The sequence below is a fragment of the Myotis daubentonii genome, chromosome 13, assembly GCF_963259705.1.
Source record: "Myotis daubentonii chromosome 13, mMyoDau2.1, whole genome shotgun sequence".
Taxonomy (NCBI): domain Eukaryota; kingdom Metazoa; phylum Chordata; class Mammalia; order Chiroptera; family Vespertilionidae; genus Myotis; species Myotis daubentonii.
Genome location: NC_081852.1, coordinates 14,422,061 through 14,442,229, shown reverse-complemented (window position 1 = coordinate 14,442,229; position 20,169 = coordinate 14,422,061). Strand labels below are relative to the sequence as shown.

Here is a 20,169-nt window from a genome sequence, read left to right as displayed (position 1 = left end):
TGTGAAAAGTCTGGTTAACTTGTACCAGTGACTTCCCTTTTGTTTTCCAGACCCCTCAGGGCGCAACAAATGGCACCAGGACTTTCCCTCATTGTTATTGTTATCAAGTTAATCGTCAACTGTTAACTATGTTAAACTATCCTGTATCCACCTATGTAAAAGAAGCACATGTCCATCATTTCACTTTTTATCCTATCCCATGATTTCCTCCCTTTGCTTTCTCCCACCTCCTTACTCTATCACCAATGAATTTCATGAAACCCACTTTTTCCTTTTGATGGTAATTTAGAAAAACAAGGTATGAACTCCCCATTCTCCAGAACATTATCTCAATTCCTTGAGGTTCTGTTTCCTGCCATATGTTGACAGTTTGGCTCAAATAAACTCACAAAAATTCTTTAAGGTTTTAATGGTTTTTTACGTTAACATGAGATAGAGCTGCTGTGACGTCCCATCCTTGTGGGGTGGCCTTATGAAGTAGGTGTCTGTGGGTCCCAGTGCTGGTCTCTTTGTTCTCTCAAGTTGGGTGCTCTAGGAATGTCCCTTGTGTGGGTTAAGTTGGCCCATTTGAGTTAAGCCTCCAGGCTGGGTGACTATAGGGGTAAAGCTGGATCGCCAGGTGTTGAAGTATGGTACCTATTTGCTTTGTTTAACAATGGACAGGTTATTTTGATTTTCTGAATTGTATAAATCATCCCATTCGATTGAATGCCTTATTGATTGTAACGTGACTATCCCATTGATTGTGATCTTACTGGTTATCGAAGCACATTCTTCTGTACCTGGGAACGAGGACAGCACAATTATCTCAAAACTGAGGGTTCCAGATAATGTGTTTCAGTGACTCAGTGGTCCTGAGACCAGGACAGCACAATTACTCTAAACTGTCCTGACAACTCAGTGGTCGGGAGACCCTAGGGCTCTAGATAATGTGTTTCTATCAACTCAGTGATCCGGAGACCCAAAACTGTAATTTAAATAGCATGCCTAAGTTTAACCCAGGTTACCCAAGATGATGTATTTCTGTCAATTCAGTGACCCCGAGAACCGAAACTGTAATTAACATGCTTAATTCTGCTTCTGTAATCTGCTCTTTTGTGAGCCAGGCGCCACATTCCAAACCCTGGGATGTAATCAATACCTTTGTGATTTTTGCCTATATAAGTCTGGTTTTGCCACCATCTTATTGCTATGAGATTTGGGAATGGCCCCTCATAGTCCCGGATTGCAATAAACGTGACTCTTTAATTTGACTTCTTGAGGCGTCCTTCTGAGATTCGCGGGGTACATTACAACAGTATGAGATGCTCTGCAGGGGCTGCCCTCTCAGGCAGGGCTGTTCCCAGCAGAATCTGGTGCTGGCCGGGATCCCCCTTTGGGTGAGCCACTTGTGTGGCTAGTTGTGATGAGCTCTAGTGAGGTCTGAAGGCCTTCCCTGATTGTGTTGGTTCTGGGTCCACTGCGGTGGGTTTCATGTGCAGGTTACCATCAGTCACTGTTTGTGTCTGTGTGAGCTAGACCTGCATGTGTGTGTGAGGGGCCGATTTGTGTAAAAGGTTCAGCTTCTCCCAGCTTAGAGCTGCTGACAGACCTGTCTCCAACAGTCGGCTCTTCTTACCCCTCTGCCCCTCCTGAGCTTGCATCAATGAGGGGAAATTAGTACCTGTTTCAAAGCCAAACCCCTCAGTTTCTGCCTGGGTTTCCAACTCTAGTTCCCCCTAGAAGGGCCTGCTGTAGGTTCAGGTTGGGTGTAGCCAGCTGTCTCCTCTTTAAGAGGAAGTTCAGCCACCTTGGCTAAGGGGTACAGACCAAAGGAGTCTCCCCTTGAGGATGATACTGGCCCAGCCTGCAGGGATGGGCTAAGCACTTCTTCCTGGTCCCAGGCAATAGCCTCTGAGAGTCTCACACTTTGCATATCCTCCCCTCTGAGCCACTCTCCCCTGACAGAATTGCACCCATTGGGGATATTTGGGACTTGGCAGGGCTGATCCAAACAGTCTCCCCTTGGAGATGATGCTGGCAACCTGTAGGAGGCGGGGCAGGCACTCCTTCTCCTTCCTGGGTCATTAGGGGAGCTCAGATTTGCTTCCCTGCAAAGCAGCCTCAGAGACCAGCCCTCGCTCCTTTGGCTCCCAGACAGAAGCCTCCTAGGGAGACACAATCCAAAAATCCCAGCTCTGTGCAGCTCCCTGGAGCCCTTGCACCGCCAGGCCAAGAAGGAGGAGTGAAAATCAGCTTTGCACAGCACTCAGGTTTCTCCATGTGTCTGTCTCAGCAGGGCAGGGCTGAAATTCTCAGCTACTTTCAGCTCCTAGCCCAGCTGGACAGGCCGACATTTCGGCTCTCCTGCACCATCGTACCAGCAGTATGGGCCGAAAAGTCCCGGTCCTGAGCTAGTTCCCTGTGCCTCTGCACCCAACAGGACGGGGCAGGCCTAGGAGCTCAACAGGTTGGGAAGCGGTGCCAACTGTGTGTGTGAGGTGAGAGAGACCGTTCCTCACCACCAGCCCACAGAGTTTAATCACGGACAGCCTCTTTCCTTAAAGCCTTTCCAGAGAACAGAGGGCCCCTCACAGTCACTGCTGGGTGTGAAACCCAAGTATGGCCGAGTCCAGAGCAAACTCCAGGCTGGTGCTGCAGCAATGGGAGCGCTCCTTCCCTCGGATGGTCGGTCGGAGCCTCCCAGGTGGACAGGATCCCCACTGATTCCCACCACCTGCTGTACATGGGCTCCACTCCTGTCTCTGTTGCTCTGGGTTGGGGATCCCTGCGTGGGGTTGAGACCCCACATTCCTAGGGGGAGGGAGTTTTGCAGCTGTGCTGTCCCTGAGGCTTCTCAGCTGTCCCCGCATGAGGGGGATCTCCCTTTTGGCATCTCCACACCTCTTACCAGTTTCTACCTGGCTTTTCCTGGGCTCGTTGGTTCTACTATTTCAGCTCAGCTATAGTTTAGTTTGTTTTTCAAGTGGATTGCTCTGTAATTTAGCTGTAAATCCGGTCTGACTCTGGAAGCAAGTGACACAGCTTCCAGCTACTCTACAGTTATCCTGGAATCCCAGCTACTCTACAGTTATCCTGGAATCCCAGCTACTCTCATTTGCTTATTTGACAATCCGACGGAAAAGAGGTCAGTGCCTCTGACTCAATAGTCAGGTATTTCATGTTTGAAAGATTCTTGCAGGGCACTGTTTGACAATTGCTGCCCTATAGGAAGCATGTCAAACTCACGGCCAACATGTTACATACCTGGTTTACTTATTTAAATGAGGTGCGTGGCCCGCAGGCCGGGAGTTTGATATGCTTGTCCTATAGTCTAGCACTGATAAGAAAGGTAATGGGTCTGCTGAGCTGCAGTTTCAGCAATGATGTGGGCAAGCACCTGGGAAACCAAAATCAGGCTGCAGCTCAGCTCTGACCAGAGTGCAGCTACTGAAGTCCATGAGGGGCTGCAGGTATTGCTGAGGCTGCAGCATAGCCTCAGTGCCCAGCAACCTAAGAAACTGGGAGATCTTCCTAGACCTCATCTTTCACACAGGGAGGTTCATGGTCATCTGCATGAAAGCCATTGTCATCGTCATTTGAGATCTGACTCTTCTCACCTTTGTTGGTGTAACTGAGTGTAGGGAGCTGATATAGGGTTAAGCCTCGGACTGACCTGTGGGCAAAGTCACAAACAATTCCCAGCTTAGAGGGCACAGTCCTCTTAGCATAATTAGGCTTGACCTTGTAACACTCCCTAGATCTTATCTGGGAAGCTAATGGGCTGAGGAAGTGCAGGAAGTATAACCATGGTCAAAACAAGTGAAACTCACAAGAACTGTGTAACTAATGGAAACCACTACCTTGTTTACCTCTCACTATAAAATAAAGGCTCAGCTTGCCTTGGGATCTCTCTCTCTCTGTGGCCTCAGCCAGGCACAGGGAAGATCCACGGAGACTAAGGAAAGCTAGAGAGTTCTGAACGCTGTCTCTGTGTAAAACATTCTTCGCCGACTCCGTCCACACCTTTGGGAACCCCTGGACCGCTGGGGCTGGACCCCAGCATATGGCGCTCGAACAGGATTCCCCTAGGTAAGCCCCCCCGCACTCGGGACGGATAGGACTCCACCGTAGGGTGCTGCAGACCCCCCTATAGAGAATAAGTAGGGTAAGTGGGTGGACAGTACAGAACTTAGACTGAGAAGATGGGCCATACTGAGTCTAAAGAAAGAAGACTCTGTATTGATCTTTTAACACATATGTTTGCTACCAGAGGATTTAAGGTTACTCCCAGTCAAACAGAATGTTTTTTACAAGAAGTCTGTACATGGTTTCCTGAGGAAGGAACTGTTAATTTAGAAACTTGGACTAATGTAGGAGATCAATTAAAGGATTATTACAGATACCAAAGATCTGAGGAGGTCCCAGCAGATATCCTTTCCCTCTGGAATTTAATTCATGACACCTTGGCACCAGAGGCAGAAACGGTTGGACTTTCTCTAAATAGTCCCTCTGCTCCACCTAGAGAGGACACATCATTATTGTCTCCCATTCAATCTAAGAGCAGTTTAAATATGCCTACTGATCGGAAGGAGAATAAATATCATAAACATGACCCTTGGTCCTTCCCAGTCAGTAAAGAGGAGAAAAGCCCTCCCATTCAAAACAGGCTCCCTAAATCAGAAAGGAAGCCTAAAACAGGTCCTGCGGCTCCTACGAGCTCCATGTCTAAATTTCAAAAGGCGATAAGAGAAGCTGAAGCTAGTGGAGATCTTGAATTCTCACTCTGCTTCCCAGTCGCGTATGAGAATGAGTTTGGTGAGGACGAAAACCCCACCTGGGAGCCTATACCTTACAAAATACTTAAAGAATTAAAGTTGGCCTGCTCTGAATATGGACCTCTAGCTCCTTACACACTAACCTTGGTAGAAGCCCTATCCAGTAAATGGATGACTCCTTATGATTGGTCACAGGTTTGTAAAGCCTGTCTCTCAGGAGGCGATTACTTATTATGGAAAACTGAGTATGATGATCTTGCTAAGAGAGCTGTAGCCACTAGCAGAAATTCCAGTGGAGAAATAACCCTAGACATGATAGTAGGAGAAGGTGATTATATCACGGCTCAGGAGCAAATGTATATGCCCAAACAGGCACTTATTAAAGTAAACAGTTGTGCAGTAAATGCCTGGAAATCCCTACCTTGTACAGTAGGAAAAACAACCACCCTTACAGAGGTTAAACAGAAGGTCGAGGAACCGTATCCGGATTTCCTTTCTCGGCTCATACAGGCAGTCAAGAGAGTAATCACTAATGAAGAGGCAGCCAATATCCTAATCAAACAACTGGCTTTCGAAAATGCTAATAATACCTGTCAGGCTTTATTAAGGCCGATTCGCAGGACGGGAACTATAAATGATTTTATAAAACAGTGTGCTGATGTAAGTCCAGCATTTATACAGGGTGTAGCTATAGCTGCAGCCCTCAAGGGAGAGACATACCCTCAATATATACAGGGCATAGGACAAACCAGCAATAATATAGGTAATAAAAGAAATATGAACTGCTACTCTTGTGGTCAATCTGGACACTTTAGCAGAGGATGCCCAACTAAAAATAGTAATACTCAGGCTTCTCAACAGCCTGGAAATACATCAGGGAACAATATTAATCCTCCAAAAACTATTTGTCCCCGATGTCAGAAAGGATTTCATTGGGCAAAGGAATGCAGATCGAAATACAATAAAAATGGTCGGCCTTTAAACTCTACAAATAGCTCCCAAGGAGGTTCTAGCCCATCACCTCAATCGGGAAACTTGAGAGGGGGCCAACCCCAGGCCCCCGCAATAACAGGGGCATCAACCCTCAACCCCTTTGCAAATTTCAATCAGTCAGTAACCTCTTCAGGGCAACCCCAGGCAGTGCAGGATTGGACCTCCGTTCCACCACCCACGCAATACTGACCCCAGACTCGCAGGTAACAGCCATTCCTACAGGTGTGTCTGGGCCGCTGCCTGAGGGAACTGTAGGTTTAATATTAGGACGGAGCTCCACCTCGTTACAGGGGATCTTAGTCATCCCAGGAGTTATTGATGCAGACTTCACAGGAGAAATACAGATTTTACTTTCCCCACCCACCACAACTATACAGATTCAGCCCAACCAGAGAATTGCCCAATTACTCCTGTTATCAATACATAAAATAGGAACAGCTATTACCCAGGAAGCCAGAGGGGCTGGAGGCTTTGGATCTAGTGATGCAGCATTTTGGATACAAGAAATCCATGCTGCTAGACCTACAAAAATTTTACGAATTCAAGGAAAACCAATTGAAGGTCTATTGGATACAGGAGCAGATGTTTCCTGCATAGCAGGGAAGGATTGGCCCTCTTCGTGGCCCACGCACACCACCCCCACTTCCCTAATAGGACTAGGCAAGGCATCTAATGTAAAAAAGAGTTCTCAGATTTTAACTTGGGCTGATGAAGATCAACATTCAGGAACATTCTGTCCCTATATAATTACAACTATCCCCTTTACATTGTGGGGAAGAGATATCTTGTCTCAAATGGGAGTTCTGTTATATAGCCCCAATGATAGAGTAACATCACAAATGGTAGACATGGGATTTAATCCAGAAAAGGGATTAGGAAAAGAAAAGCAAGGAAGACTATATCCTATAGAAGTAATACCTCACACTCCTCGACAGGATTTATAATTGGGGCCATTGCCCTTAGGACTGCTGATCCCATAGTCTGGAAATCATCACAACCAGTATGGGTTGAGCAATGGCCCTTAACATTTGAGAAAATAGCAGCAGCCCGACAATTAATTGATCAGCAATTAGCAGAGGGACATATAGAGCCATCAAATAGTCCTTGGAACACACCCATATTTGTAATAAAAAAGAAATCAGGCAAGTGGAGGCTTTTGCAAGATCTTAGAGCCATAAATACCACCATGGAAGATATGGGCTCCTTACAACCTGGATTGCCCTCCCCTGTGGCAATTCCACAGGAGTATTGTGTTGTTGTTATTGACTTACAGGATTGTTTTTTCACTATACCTCTTCACCCGGCTGATTGTCAAAGATTCGCATTCAGCATACCATCAGAAAACTTTAAACAGCCTTATCAGAGATACCAATGGAAGGTTCTCCCACAAGGGATGAAAAATAGTCCTACATTATGTCAAAAGTTTGTAGATCAGGCATTGCAAATTATTAGAAAGAAATTCTCAGATCTATATCTTATTCATTATATGGATGATATTTTACTAGCTCATAAAGATCGGGCTACTTTACAGGAAATTCTTACTCAGACCGTCCTTGCTTTAGAAGAACATGGTCTAAAAATAGCCCCAGAAAAGATTCAGACTGAACCTCCTTTTTCCTACTTAGGTAGAATATTACATACCTCTACTATCACCCATCAGCCTTTACAATTAAGAAAAGATCATTTAGACACATTAAGTGATTATCAGAAACTATTAGGTGATATCAACTGGGTCAGGTCATATCTAAAAATAACCACTCTTGACCTAAAACCTCTATTTAACATTTTAAAGGGAGATTCTAACCCTAAGTCTCCCCGACAATTAACCGTAGAAGGAGAAAAGGCTATAGCAAAAATAGAACAGGCCATCAATAAACAGCAACTACAGTATCTAGATTATTCCAAGTCTTGGACCTTAATTATTCTAGCCACTAAATATACTCCTACAGGATGCTTATGGCAGGAAGGACCATTAGAATGGATACATTTACCTGTCACTCCTAGGAAAATTGTAACATCCTATCCCTCCCTAGTGGCCACTCTCATTGTCAAAGGTAGACAACGCAGTATCGAACTCTTTGGAAGAGAAGTTACTGATATAATAATACCTTATAAAAGAGAACAATTAGACACGCTATTACAATTTGAAGAAGAGTGGCAAATAGCTCTAGGTAACTTCCCAGGACAAATTTTACATCATTTACCAAGATCACCCATATTGCAATTTCTCTCCCTGCATCCGTTTATATTTCCTATTAAATGTTCAAAAGAGCCATTATCACCTCCTGCCTCCTTAGTATTCACAGATGGTTCCTCTAATGGTAGGGCAGTAACAATCATTGACTCAATAACCCATGTTCAACAAACCCTAGAGACATCAGCCCAGAGAACAGAGCTTTTGGCAGTCATTTATGCTTTTGAACAATTGCAACAGGTTCCCTTTAACTTGTACACTGACTCTCAATATATAGTTAAATTATTTCCTCATATTGAGACCGCCTCTCTCCCACAAGGAAGAACAGCCATTTTCTCTTTGTTAACTCAGCTACAAACTTGCATTCACAAACGAGAAAAGGCTTTCTATATTGGACATATTAGAGCTCATTCCTGCCTACCAGGACCCTTAAGTGAAGGAAATTATCAGGCGGATTTACTAACTCGCCCAGTAGTTTGTACAGCTCTAGAAGAAGCCCGGCGGTCTCATGCCATTCACCATCAAAATGCTTCTGCTCTCCGTCTATATTATCGCATATCTAGAGAAGCTGCTCGAAGTATTGTGCGTGACTGTGGCCATTGTCCTACTCATTTTCCTAGCCCTGCTACTGGAGTTAATCCAAGAGGACTTAGACCCTGTGACTTATGGCAGATGGATATTACTCATGTCCCATCTTTTGGCAAACTTTGCTATGTGCATGTTTGTATTGATACCTTTTCTCATGTTATCCTTGCTTCTGCACGTACAGGAGAAGCCTTTAAAGATGTAAGTCAACATTTATTTCAATGTTTTTCCTACCTAGGAATACCAAAGGCACTTAAAACAGACAATGGGCCTGCCTATACCTCTAGAGCTTTTAAAAACTTATGCTCTACATTTGGCATTGCACATACTACAGGAATACCCTACAATTCTCAAGGCCAAGCAATAGTAGAAAGGGCTCACCAAACTTTAAAAACACAAATTAAAAAATTACAAGAAAATGAGTTTAAATATTCCTCTCCTCACCATGTTCTACAACATACTTTATTTGTAATTAATATACTAAATGTAGATTCTGAGGGAAATTCCCCGATGTACAGACATTGGAACCCAGATCTAACTAAACCTAAAGCCCTCGTCAAATGGAGAGACTTGCTTACTGGAGCCTGGAAGGGACCTGATGTAGTTTTAACCCGGGGGAGAGGATATGCTTGTATATTTCCACAGGACGCAGACTCACCTGTGTGGATTCCAGACCGTCTAGTCCGACCTTATGTCTCACCACCCTAGCACACCTGAACAGTGCCTGTCTACAGCTGATGTGCAGCCCTGAGCTGGAACCACCTGTCCGTTGGAAGGATCACGTGTGCCTCCTTTTTGTCTGTCCATGTGTCCCAGCTTTGCCCCACATCTCCTATCCTTTTTCTTTTTTTTTTCTTAATCTGACTACTTGCTTGCTGGTTCTTTGGCCTTTCTCCTGCTCTCCTGAACACAGTCTTTTCTAGAATCTCCCTACCCTACTGTTCCAGGAAGGGCACCTCCCTTTTCTGCCGTGACTGGGAGTGTTTGATATATGCCCCATACGTGGAGTTGTCTTGTACCAAGAGCCTGACATCCTGGGCTGAGAAAGCCCTGTCCCAGGCCCACAGCTGTTGCCTGAGTTCTCTGTTCTTGCTGAGGTCACGGTGGCTGGTACCATGGATCTGTCTCTCGCCCAATGGTGTAAGCTGGGCCCTCTCTGGAGAAGAAACCTGGGTTTCCCAAGATATGTGATCAATGCCGGGGCCCTGCCAGCAGGCGAGGGGACCCCAAGGCAGTTGCTGGGCATGGAGGCCACAGGGGCATAGGCTACCAAGGAGACAGAACTGAACCTCACATCACCCTACTTGGCCCAGAGATGGCTGGTAGTCAAAGACGGGTAAGACCCCACAGGGTGGGGCAACCTAAGACAGGCACAGCCGGGGGCCAGTAGGAGAGAACTTGGGGTTCAACAGAGGTGGGGCACAGATCCTCACCCCCCCAATTGTGCAGGGGCTTGAACACTCGCCCCTTCTGAGGAAGGTCTCCTGCCCCCATGGCTGCTTCTCAATTCCCATGTCCAGCCCAGATCGGGACCCAGATAACAGAAAGAGACTTGGCCCAGCTCAGATCGGGAACAGAAAGAGACTTGGCCCAGCTCCAATCGGGACCCAGGTAAAGACAGAGACTTGGCTGACAGCAGCTGCCCTCTCACTGCAACAGGACTTGTTTCCCATTTCTACCTTGGACCACAGGGAAAGGGGCAGCTGAAGGAAAGGGCTGTGTCAGGATGCTGCCTTCTTCACTTTCTTATTCCTCTTTTTTCTAAACACTTCGATGCCTTGTAGTTCTTTTGCTTTCTCTTCTTTTTCTCTACTATCCTCCATCTCCGCCTCATCCTCCTACTCCCCAGTATCATCCATATCAGCTGACCCAGAGGGCACAGCTGACTCCTCCCCAGACACCGACACCACCATCAAACGTGGCCCTGATGGACCCTTTGATCCAGCCGTACAACACGGTGACACTTCGGGAAGCCCATCGCCAGTGACATCGCCCGCTAACCAGATCAACAAGGACAACCAAACCACCGACTTGGGGTCAGCTGAAGAAGTTAACAACTGAGGCCCAGCAGATGGTAGAAAAGCAAGAAATGGAAGCTACTCTCTCAGCCAAGTTGGAGGACTCTTGAGCAAATCGGCAAAAGAAACTTTCATTTGGTAGAAAAATGTTACTGTGGTTTGATTTCTCACTTATTGCTGTTTTGCATTGCCATTGTTTTATTATTATTACTAGTTTTAAAAATGTTATGTTCAAGTTTTAAAATGCTTTGGGTTTTGCATTGGCATTATTTTGTTATTGCTTTAATAGCCAGAATTTTGTTCTTGATGCTTAAGTTTTACTGTCATTATGGTAGCTTAAAAACTCTCATTATAGTAGCTTAAAAAATAAAAGAAGGGTGAGATGTAGGGAGCTGATATAGGGTTAAGCCTCGGACTGACCTGTGGGCAAAGTCACAAACAATTCCCAGCTTAGAGGGCACAGTCCTCTTAGCATAATTAGGCTTGACCTTGTAACACTCCCTAGATCTTATCTGGGAAGCTAATGGGCTGAGGAAGTGCAGGAAGTATAACCATGGTCAAAACAAGTGAAACTCACAAGAACTGTGTAACTAATGGAAACCACTACCTTGTTTACCTCTCACTATAAAATAAAGGCTCAGCTTGCCTTGGGATCTCTCTCTCTCTGTGGCCTCAGCCAGGCACAGGGAAGATCCACGGAGACTAAGGAAAGCTAGAGAGTTCTGAACGCTGTCTCTGTGTAAAACATTCTTCGCCGACTCCGTCCACACCTTTGGGAACCCCTGGACCGCTGGGGCTGGACCCCAGCAACTGAGGAAGGCAAAGGTTATCGTTGTAACAGGAGTGTCTGGGTTGGGTCATAAATAAAATTAGACTCTGTTGTAATGTGGAGATAGACAAAGGAAACACTATAGTTTGTGTTGCAGCGGGATCCCAGGGCATTGAGAGGGAGTACTTAATAGGCTAGGAGGTAGCAGTTAATAGAAGCTAAGTTGCAAACAGAGAAAACATATAGGGCTTCTGAAATAAAAGTCACCATAAATAGGAGTTTGTGTAGCTACCAGGATCAGACTTGTCAGGTAGGCTCTGTGCGGAGTGGAGAGCAATGGTTCGGTTCAGCCTCCATGCTGATCCAGATCTCTGGGAGGCACAGGAGCATCCTAGGATGGGGACGTTAATAATGAAAGAGTTTTATCATTTGGGGCACAAGTGGCTCTACTATGGGATCCTCCTTCAATAAATTGCATTATGGGAAACAAGACCCTCTCCTACCAGCCGAGGAAACTGGCATTAGAGCCTCTACAACACACAGGGGATGCCACAGCAGCAATAACACCCAGGAGCAGTTGGCACCACCAATGGAGTGGCCAAAGGAGACCACTGCCGGCATAGGCAGCTGGTGTGTGAACCGAGGCAAAGGCTTGATGCAAGAGGTGAAGTCACAAGGTTCTAGAAGGGGGCGGAGATGACAGCGACAACAGTAGGGCAGGCAACTGCCCCATGGCCACTGGAAGTCAGAGTTTCCTGGGGGATGCCCGCAATAATGTATCAGCAGCTCAGGGGTCCAAACTGCTTCCTAGAGCAATACACAGAGGAAACACCAGCTAAGGAAGTGGAGAGATGAAGGCAAGGATGTAAGGACTCCATCCCATAGAAAGCAAGTTAGGGGCTCTCCAACATCTAGACCAGGAAGCAAAAGAGTGCCCCCTGCAGGTGGCAGCTCCCCAGCCACTGTCCTCACAGAATGCTGCAGCCTCTGCAACCCCTCTAGCTCCTCCACCCCTGCCCAGAAATGCCAAGAAGCTCCCAGCTCTTTCCCACTATCTGGGCAGTAATGTTGTGGTGAAGGACAAAGAGAAGTTGGTACAGCAAGCCCTGCTCTTGAAATATGCAAATGCATATGCTTCTGTAATAGTTGTAGGTTATTATGCAACTTGCTTCCTCATCTGCCCCTCACTCTGCTTCCCTGGCTTTAGTTTTCTCAGGAATTCAGATTCATGGAAATCTGTAAAACCCAGACATTGATGATGCCGCTGAACTCACAGGGATCAGTGAGGTGCAGATGAGGTCATGGACTGAGGGTGCTCTGTAAACTCTAAGGTGACATGTGTGTAGTGGCAAGTTTCCTGAACCCAGATGGGGTGAGTGTGAGTCAACAAGGAAGAAAGTTGTCCAAAAGAGTTCTTAAAAGACCAACACCGCGTGGCCCAGGTTGCAGGGCAGCATAAATAGCCTGAGCCTGTGGGCCAAGGAAGCGCTCATTTGCCTGGAGACCCCAAGCCCTTGTGGAAGCAATGGTGAGTCAGTGCCGACTTCTCTTTTTGTTTTCTCTGTGTCCAGCGAATGTCCCCCTGCCATTTGGGGTGCTCTAATGTACTGGTGTTGAGGAAGACAGGGTCTATGTAGCTCTTCTGCTCTGGGAGTTGTGGGTGTGGGTGTGGGTGTGGGCGTGAGAGGGCAGCGTAGTGGGGAAGAAGGACCATTCTTCTGGCCCTCACTCTGCTTCCTTTGCTCAGTGCGAGAATTGCCTTCTGTGCTGGGGGAGGGTGGGTGAGTGGGATATGACACCCACCCGGACCCCAGATCCATTGTCAGGAAGCCTGAGGTGGGAATGCAATTTCACCTTCTCGCTTGACTCTCTCAACCCCTGATTTCTTCAGAAAGGAAGGTGGATGAGGAGAAACAGCCCCGGCATTCCCAGGCCCGGGTCAAAGTTTATCCTGGTGCCACCTGCCATTTGGACATGGATAAACATGCTTTCCTCTTAGCTTCAAATCTTTGTTTTAAAAATACACCCACTAGACAAGTTTACTGATTTCCAATTAATTTTTGAGGAGTCATTTTTCCATAATACTTTAGTCTGACATTGAGGCATAAAGGGAACACTATGTGGTTTAAGGGGGTTTGGCTCTGCCGAATACCGCTATAGGCCCAGCGAAGAGGCCTCATCCCAGTCCTAGGTCTTCAACCCTGTGAGGTGGCTCCTGCCCATGCCCCTTTCTACTACTATGAGCTGTGTTGCCCTCTGTGCCATCTTGAGCTGTTGGGCACAATGCCTGTTGCTTTTCATTCTTCCGCAGATGTGGGCACAGGGCCCTTGAATTGTGGCAGCTGCACACCAGGGGGCAATGCCTTGGCTCTGGCTGGAGCCTTTGGTGCTCATGGCTGAGCCTCTGCCCCAGCAAGGGCCACGCTGCTGGCCTGTGAGCTTGGCTGGTGTTTAGAGACTCCCATGATGCCCGAGGAAGTGGTAAACTCAGAATGAGAAAGAACTGGTGCCAACAGGGTCCTCCGCAGCCCAGAACCACCAGCAGGTGGAGAAGAAAGCACTTCTGTGGCCAGGAAGGCCCTCCACTGCCTCCCCCTCAGGCTGCCTGGTGATCCCTTCTCCTTTGCTCCATCCCTCAGGCTTGTTCTTAGCCTCTGCACTCCCGTGGGCGCTTTCCTGGCTCCTAACTTTATAGTTGCTCTGAAGAGGAAAGAAGCCCACCATTTGGAGTGACCAGGTCCTGCACCCACCCTGACCTCTCTTAGCTGCAGATTCCCTCTCACATGTCACTGGACACCCTATTGAACATCTGTTTTTTCTTCCCCTAAATCCACCTTTTCCCTGATGGAGCTCACCTCACATGCCCTCCTCCACAAGGCCCCTCTCCCAAGTCGTCCCAGGTGGAAGGGCAGCACTCTAGGCGTTCCTGGGTCTTCCCAGCTATTCTGAGAACTTTTTCTGGTTTCCATCTGGAACTTTCTTCATGGCGACAGCATCTAGTCCAGGAATGGCAGACCACCTGGCAAACATGTAGCCATGTGCCCATCTTGTGTTAGGACACATGTCCCTGAGCATTCTGGCTCTTTTCAGACAAGCACTGAAACCGCCAGTGCTGGTCCATCCAAGGCTACAAGTGACAGTAAATGGGTTTGCCCAGCCACCTTGCTGATACAGAGAGGGAGATGGAGGTTCAAAGAGGGAACTGTCCTGCCCAAAGGCACTTCATGAGTCCTTCCTGATGTGACAGGTGGCCTCAGTGAGGAGTTCTCATCCTAGCCGTGCTGATGGCAGTGAAAGGGAAGTCACTAGAAGGGACAAAACGGGGCATCTGAGAAGAGGTAGATGTTGCTGATAACCATTCAGAGTTCAGCTGGGTAACTCATGCCCTCCCAGGCCAGGCTGTATGGCCACCTTGTTCTAAATTGCTTTCAGAGTCCTGCTGCTCCTGATCCCACAGAAGGGGCGAGGCGGTAGGAAAGTGCCTCTCTGACTCCAGGCACTGGGCTAAGCACTAACCCTTGTTCTGGAACCAAGAGCACGTCCTTTCTATTTCTATCCACCCTTGAAGGCCATGCTTCTTCTCCTCTCCGTGCTGGTCCTGCTCACACAGCCTCCAAGGTCATGGGGAGCAAATGTGAAGACCCTTTCCAAGAAACCTTTGATTGATAATGGCACCCCGGTCACGTGGAGCCCTGTGGAGAAAGGCCTGCCTGGTCGTGATGGACAAAATTTGAAAGACGGCCGCCTTTGCAGGAAGGGGAATCAAGGTAGAGCTAGGACTGTGGGCTTGTCCTGGTGGGCATGGGTGGCCACTGGAATTGTAACCAACTCAGCAACTCTGGATCTTCTGCCGTGGAAGCCCTGGAAAGGAAAGCCCACCTCCTTGGGGAGAAGTCCCCTAGACATTCAGTCCACCTAGAGCACCTTGTTACCAGTCGGCAAATGACAGGCTGCTCTGAGCCCCGAGGTGTTATGCCCCTCCCCTAGCTGTCAGGATTCCGCCCCTAGGATCTTCTGATTCCTCTCACCCCAACAATGAGCAAATCGTGGGTAAATGACTGGTATCCGGGACCCCATAAAACTAAGCTGCGGCACTTACAATTGTTCATTGTGGTTGAATGATTTCTGTGCAGTGTGTGAAATATTTAACTAAATTCTACTGCCTGAGAGGTGGGCAAAGATGAGGCCCTGTGGCCCCACACTCAGGCCTGATCAAAAGGATTTACCTAAATGCACTACAGAGAGGAGGAAAGGGAGCTCATGTTTTATAACTGGACATTTGTAGATTTTGACCTTCACCCGTTTTGCCCACCACCCAGATCCCTTCTTAGGCAACCACCAATAATCTGATCTCCACATTTATGAGTTCAGGTTCTTTGTTTTGTTTCTTAGAATCCAGATATAAGTGAGATCATACTGTATCTGTCTTAATTTGTATGACTTATGGCACTTAGCATAATTTCTTCAAGATCCATTCCTGTTGAGGCAAATGATAGGATTTTTTTATGGCTGAATAATATTCCAGTGTGTGTGTGTGTGTGTGTGTGTGTGTGTGTGTGTGACATTTTTATCCATTCATCCATTATCCTAATAAAAGAGAAAAATGGTAATTGGCGTACGACGATACCCTTTTCATTGGCTAATCAGGGCTATATGCAAATTAACTGCCAACTAAGATTGGCAGTTAACTGCCAACAAGATGGCGGTTAATTTGCATATGTAGGCACAATGCAGGGAGGCAAAAGGGAAAGCAGGAAGAAGCCCCCTGCCACTGACAGTGATCAGAAACCCAGGGGGGAGCTAAGAGCTGCCCCCCAGCCATGATCAGAGAATCAGGCGCCTTTGCCGCCCTGGCCAGTGATAGCAGGAAGTAGGGGTGGAGCCAGCGATGGGAGCTGGGCACGGTCGAAGCTGGCAGTCCCGGGAGCTACGGGCCCCTTGCCTGGGCCTAAAGCGGAGCCCATGATCGCGGGGCCGCTGCAGCTGCGGGTCCCCGCTGCCCGGGCCGGATGCCTAGGCCAGAGGCATTAGGCCTGGGCAGGGGCGGAGCCTGCAACCACGGGGAGCTGGGGGTCCCCTGCCCAGGCCTGACACCTCTGCCGGAGGCCTCAGGCCTGGTCAAGGGGCCAATCCGGTGATTGGTGATCGGAGGGTGATGAGGGTCAACTCCTCTGGCCGAGGCGTCAGGCCTGGGCGGGGGCGCTGAGCCGGGGATTGGGGGGATATGATGGTCCCCTTGCCCAGGCCTGAAGCCTGGGTCAGAGGCGTCAGGCTTGGGCGGGGGGTGGAGCAAGCGATCAGAGGGAGATGGGGGTCCCCTGCCCAGGCATGATTCCTGAGCCAGAGGCCTCAGGCCTGGGCGGGGGCCAGAGCCAGTGATTGCGGGGAGATGGGGGTCCCCTGTCCAAGCCTGACACCTCTGGCAGAGGCGTCAGGCCTGGGCAAGGGGCCGATCAGGCGATCGGAGGGTGATGGGGGTATATGCCTCTGGCCGAGGCATCAGGCCTGGGCTGGGGGCAGAACCAGTGATGGGGGGAAATGAGGGTCCCCTGCCCAGGCCTGACACCTCTGTCAGAGGCGTCAGGCCTGGGCAAGGGGCCGATCCTGCGATTGGAGGGTGATGGGGGTCAACGCCTGAGGGCTCCCAGTATGTGAGAGGGGGCAGACTGGGCTGAGGGACACTCCACACACACACACACACACACACACACACACACACACACACACACACCCAGTGCACGAATTTCGTGCACCGGGCCCCTAGTGAATACTATAAGTTTGTTTCCATCTCTTGGCTACTGTAAGAAATGTTGCAATGAACATGAGGGTACAGACATCTTTTCAAATTAGTGTTTTATTTCCTTTGGATAAAACCCAGAAGTGGTATGGCTGGATCATACTTTTTTTAAAAAAATTATCTTTTTAATGTCTTATGGAAACTGCATAATGGTCGCCATAGTGGCTGCACCAATTTACAATCCCACCAACAGTGTATAGGAGTTCTTCCTCTTCACATCCTCACCAACACTTGAGATCTTTTGTGTTTTTTATAGTCACCATTCTAGGAGAGGTGAGATGATATCTCGGGTTTGGTTTGCATTTCCCTGGTGACTCATGTCAGGGAGCATTTCTGATATAAAGTTTGGTCCTAGGAAGAAGAAAGCAAGGAGTCTATGATCCGGGATAAAAGCTGGCAGATCCTATTCTGTAAATCCTGGAGCCTCGGGGCAGGGAGGGTGCACTGCCTGGAAATCAGACAGTTCTTGGCTTCAGGCCCCCATAACAGCTCTGGCTGGCCTGGTTCCTCACCTGTGAAAAGGGGATGTGCACACCCGTCTCCTGGGTCACCACTGGACTGAGGAGTGTGGAGGTGGAATGTCTTACACCTGCGGAACCTGAAGGAATGCAGGGGCTGACCCGCAGGTGCTGCTCCTCCTAGGCCCAGGGCCAGGTTTATGCCCATTTCTTCTGCTGCTACAGGTTCACCAGGAGCTCCAGGGCCCATGGGGATGCCTGGACCTGCTGGCCCAGTTGGGCCCAAAGGGGATAATGGATCTGCTGGAGAACCTGGACCGAAGGGAGACTCGGGGCCACGTGGTGAGCAGTGGGCGTGGACTGCAATGCCTGCCACTAGGCCCTGCAGGAGGATGCACATACCCATCCCAGGAAGGAGGGTGCCCTGCGGGTGGTGCTGGGTTCACACAGGGAAGGCGGTAATACTGCTGGGCGGCGTCTGTAGGATGGTGCTGTTCTCTGACCTCTGTGACTGCTCTCACTGTTATGGGTTGGCTCAATGAGATAGACCACTGACTCAGAATTTAAATTTAAGAGCCTTTATTTAGCTGGCCAGCTGACCACAGCGTCTATCTCCCTCCCCCCCCCCCCCCCCCCCCCCGGGAGATTCGGAGCATGTGGCAGAGATCAAGGGTGCAGTATGATCCTTTATAGCAAAACAGTGTTAGAAAAAAATACAAAGCATTCCATTAGCTGTTCCTTAGAAGTTCACAGAAAGTTCATAAGCACAAAGGGGGGGTAAACAGAGTCACACCTGGCTGGAGCATATCATAACACATTGTTTTTCTAAGACAATCTAGCAATTTTTCTTCTGTGGTTCCTAACCCTGACACAATCCTCCATACGTCAGTCCCCCCTCCCAGCACATTCAATTTCTCATGTCTCATTTCCTCCCCTTAGCACATTCTGTAACATTCTGTAACCCTTCCATGGCTCTGTCCCCTACCATGTAACATCACCTTCTCACGCTCTCCCCCTTCTGAGAAGACTCAGTGCACTGACTGGCTGGTCCTTTTTGCAGGACCTCCGGGACCTCCAGGTGTGCGTGGGCCGGCTGGACCAGAGGGTCCCTCAGGAATGCAGGGGAATGTAGGACCCCAAGGAGAACCAGGCCCCAAAGGAGAGCCTGGGCCCAAAGGTAGGACGTTGGTATGTGGAGGTCCGGAAGGGAGAGGGAGGAGTGGCAGTGGCAACCTATGATGTGACCTGAGGATGCTCAGCGTGCCAGGGAAGCTAGGCCACCTCCACTGGCAGGCCCTGCTGTGGCCCCTGCCCCCCACGCCCGCACATCTGGAGGACCAGACAGGGGGTGCACAGCTCCCCAGTTCTCCTTCTCCACGTGGAGCCGAGGAAATGATCAAAGCTGCACATACTCTCAGCAGCCTTTGTGCCAATCTGTTCCTTCCTCAAGAGAAGTGGGTGCCCCAGGCCTGCAGGGCTCTTTAGGGACAAGAGGCCCCCAGGTCCCGAAGGAGAGAAAGGTGCCCCTGGTGAGCGTGGAGCCCCTGGGCGTGCAGGAGCAGCAGGAAAAGCTGGGCGGATCTTCGTTCCTCCTGTGTCCACCTGAAGCTGCGTATGCCTGTCCCTCCCCCATCACCCTGCCAGCTCTGAGCTGCAACACTGGGCCTTGGGGAGTCTGTGCAAGGAGGTGCCTCGCTGGGCTTGAGCTCTGTAACTGGGGAGAGTGTGGTGTGAGCAGCAGGGACAGTCCGCATCCTGGGAATGCCGGGTGCGGGGTGATGGGTCAATAGTGTACAGAGACTGTGCGAGGCTGGCTTTGGGACAGACTGTACATGGGAGGGTGTATTGCTGGACAATAGCACAGTCCATATGCTGGGAGGGGAAAAATGCGGGAAAATGTGTGCTGAGCTCACCCACCTCTTCTTGTCTGACCTCAGGGCCTGCAGGACCCCCAGGCCCACAGGGACCTCCAGGCGCCAGGGGCCCCCAAGGACTGAAGGGGGACAGAGGTGCTCCTGGGGAGAGAGGACCAAAGGGAGAGAGTGGGCTTTCAGGTAAGGTCGCCTCCCCTGGCTCTGGGCACCCCACCAGGGTGTAGAGGGAGGAGGGCCCTCTAGCTCAGTGGTCAGGCCATTGTGGGGGCAGGAGGCGGATGTGAAACTGGGAAAGGCTGTCAGGCTGAAGGTAGGACGATGAGGCTCTGGATAGACCCTGTGCTCGGGGGAGCGCCTGCCTGAGCAGCTTCCCATCTGATCACTGGGACAGCTCAGCTCTCTTCCCAGTTCATCAGAGAGCTGTGAGCACCAAATAACCCAGGGATGGGGAGTACCTGAGGGACATGCAATTCCCCCTTCCCCACTCCCCCCCACCCCCAGGGATGTGCTCCCAGCCTCTCAGAATGTGCTGTGAAATGCCATCTGGATCAGAGTTAGCGGGGTGCCAGGACCTGCTCAGGACACAGTGTGCTCACTACAGAGCCTCAGGGACCTGTGAGCAGCAGGGCCAGCTGTGTCAGCGGCTGTGGGCTTCCTGGGCCCAGCTCCTTACCCTCCACCAGGAAAGCCTGTCACTGAGCACCTTCCCTTGGGACCTGGACTC

At 49.4% G+C, this 20,169-nt stretch overlaps 1 protein-coding gene across 4 annotated transcripts in view; it reads left to right on the top strand.

Annotated features, from left to right (window-relative positions):
- Positions 1-12,461: 12,461 nt before the first annotated feature.
- The window catches only part of LOC132214774 (pulmonary surfactant-associated protein D-like), a 79,981-nt gene continuing 72,273 nt past the window's right edge, over positions 12,462-20,169 (top strand). Inside the window, exons 1-5 of one of the 4 annotated variants that reach the window (XM_059662202.1) lie at positions 12,479-12,844; positions 14,885-15,083; positions 17,797-17,913; positions 18,632-18,748; positions 19,509-19,625. In XM_059662202.1, coding sequence (XP_059518185.1) covers positions 12,842-12,844; positions 14,885-15,083; positions 17,797-17,913; positions 18,632-18,748; positions 19,509-19,625 — 553 coding nt within the window. In that variant the 5' untranslated portion in view covers positions 12,479-12,841. Of the gene's footprint in view, positions 12,845-14,884; positions 15,084-17,796; positions 17,914-18,631; positions 18,749-19,508; positions 19,626-20,169 lie in introns of all 4 variants that reach the window. The other 3 variants (XM_059662201.1, XM_059662200.1, XM_059662199.1) reach the window with 3 other exon arrangements.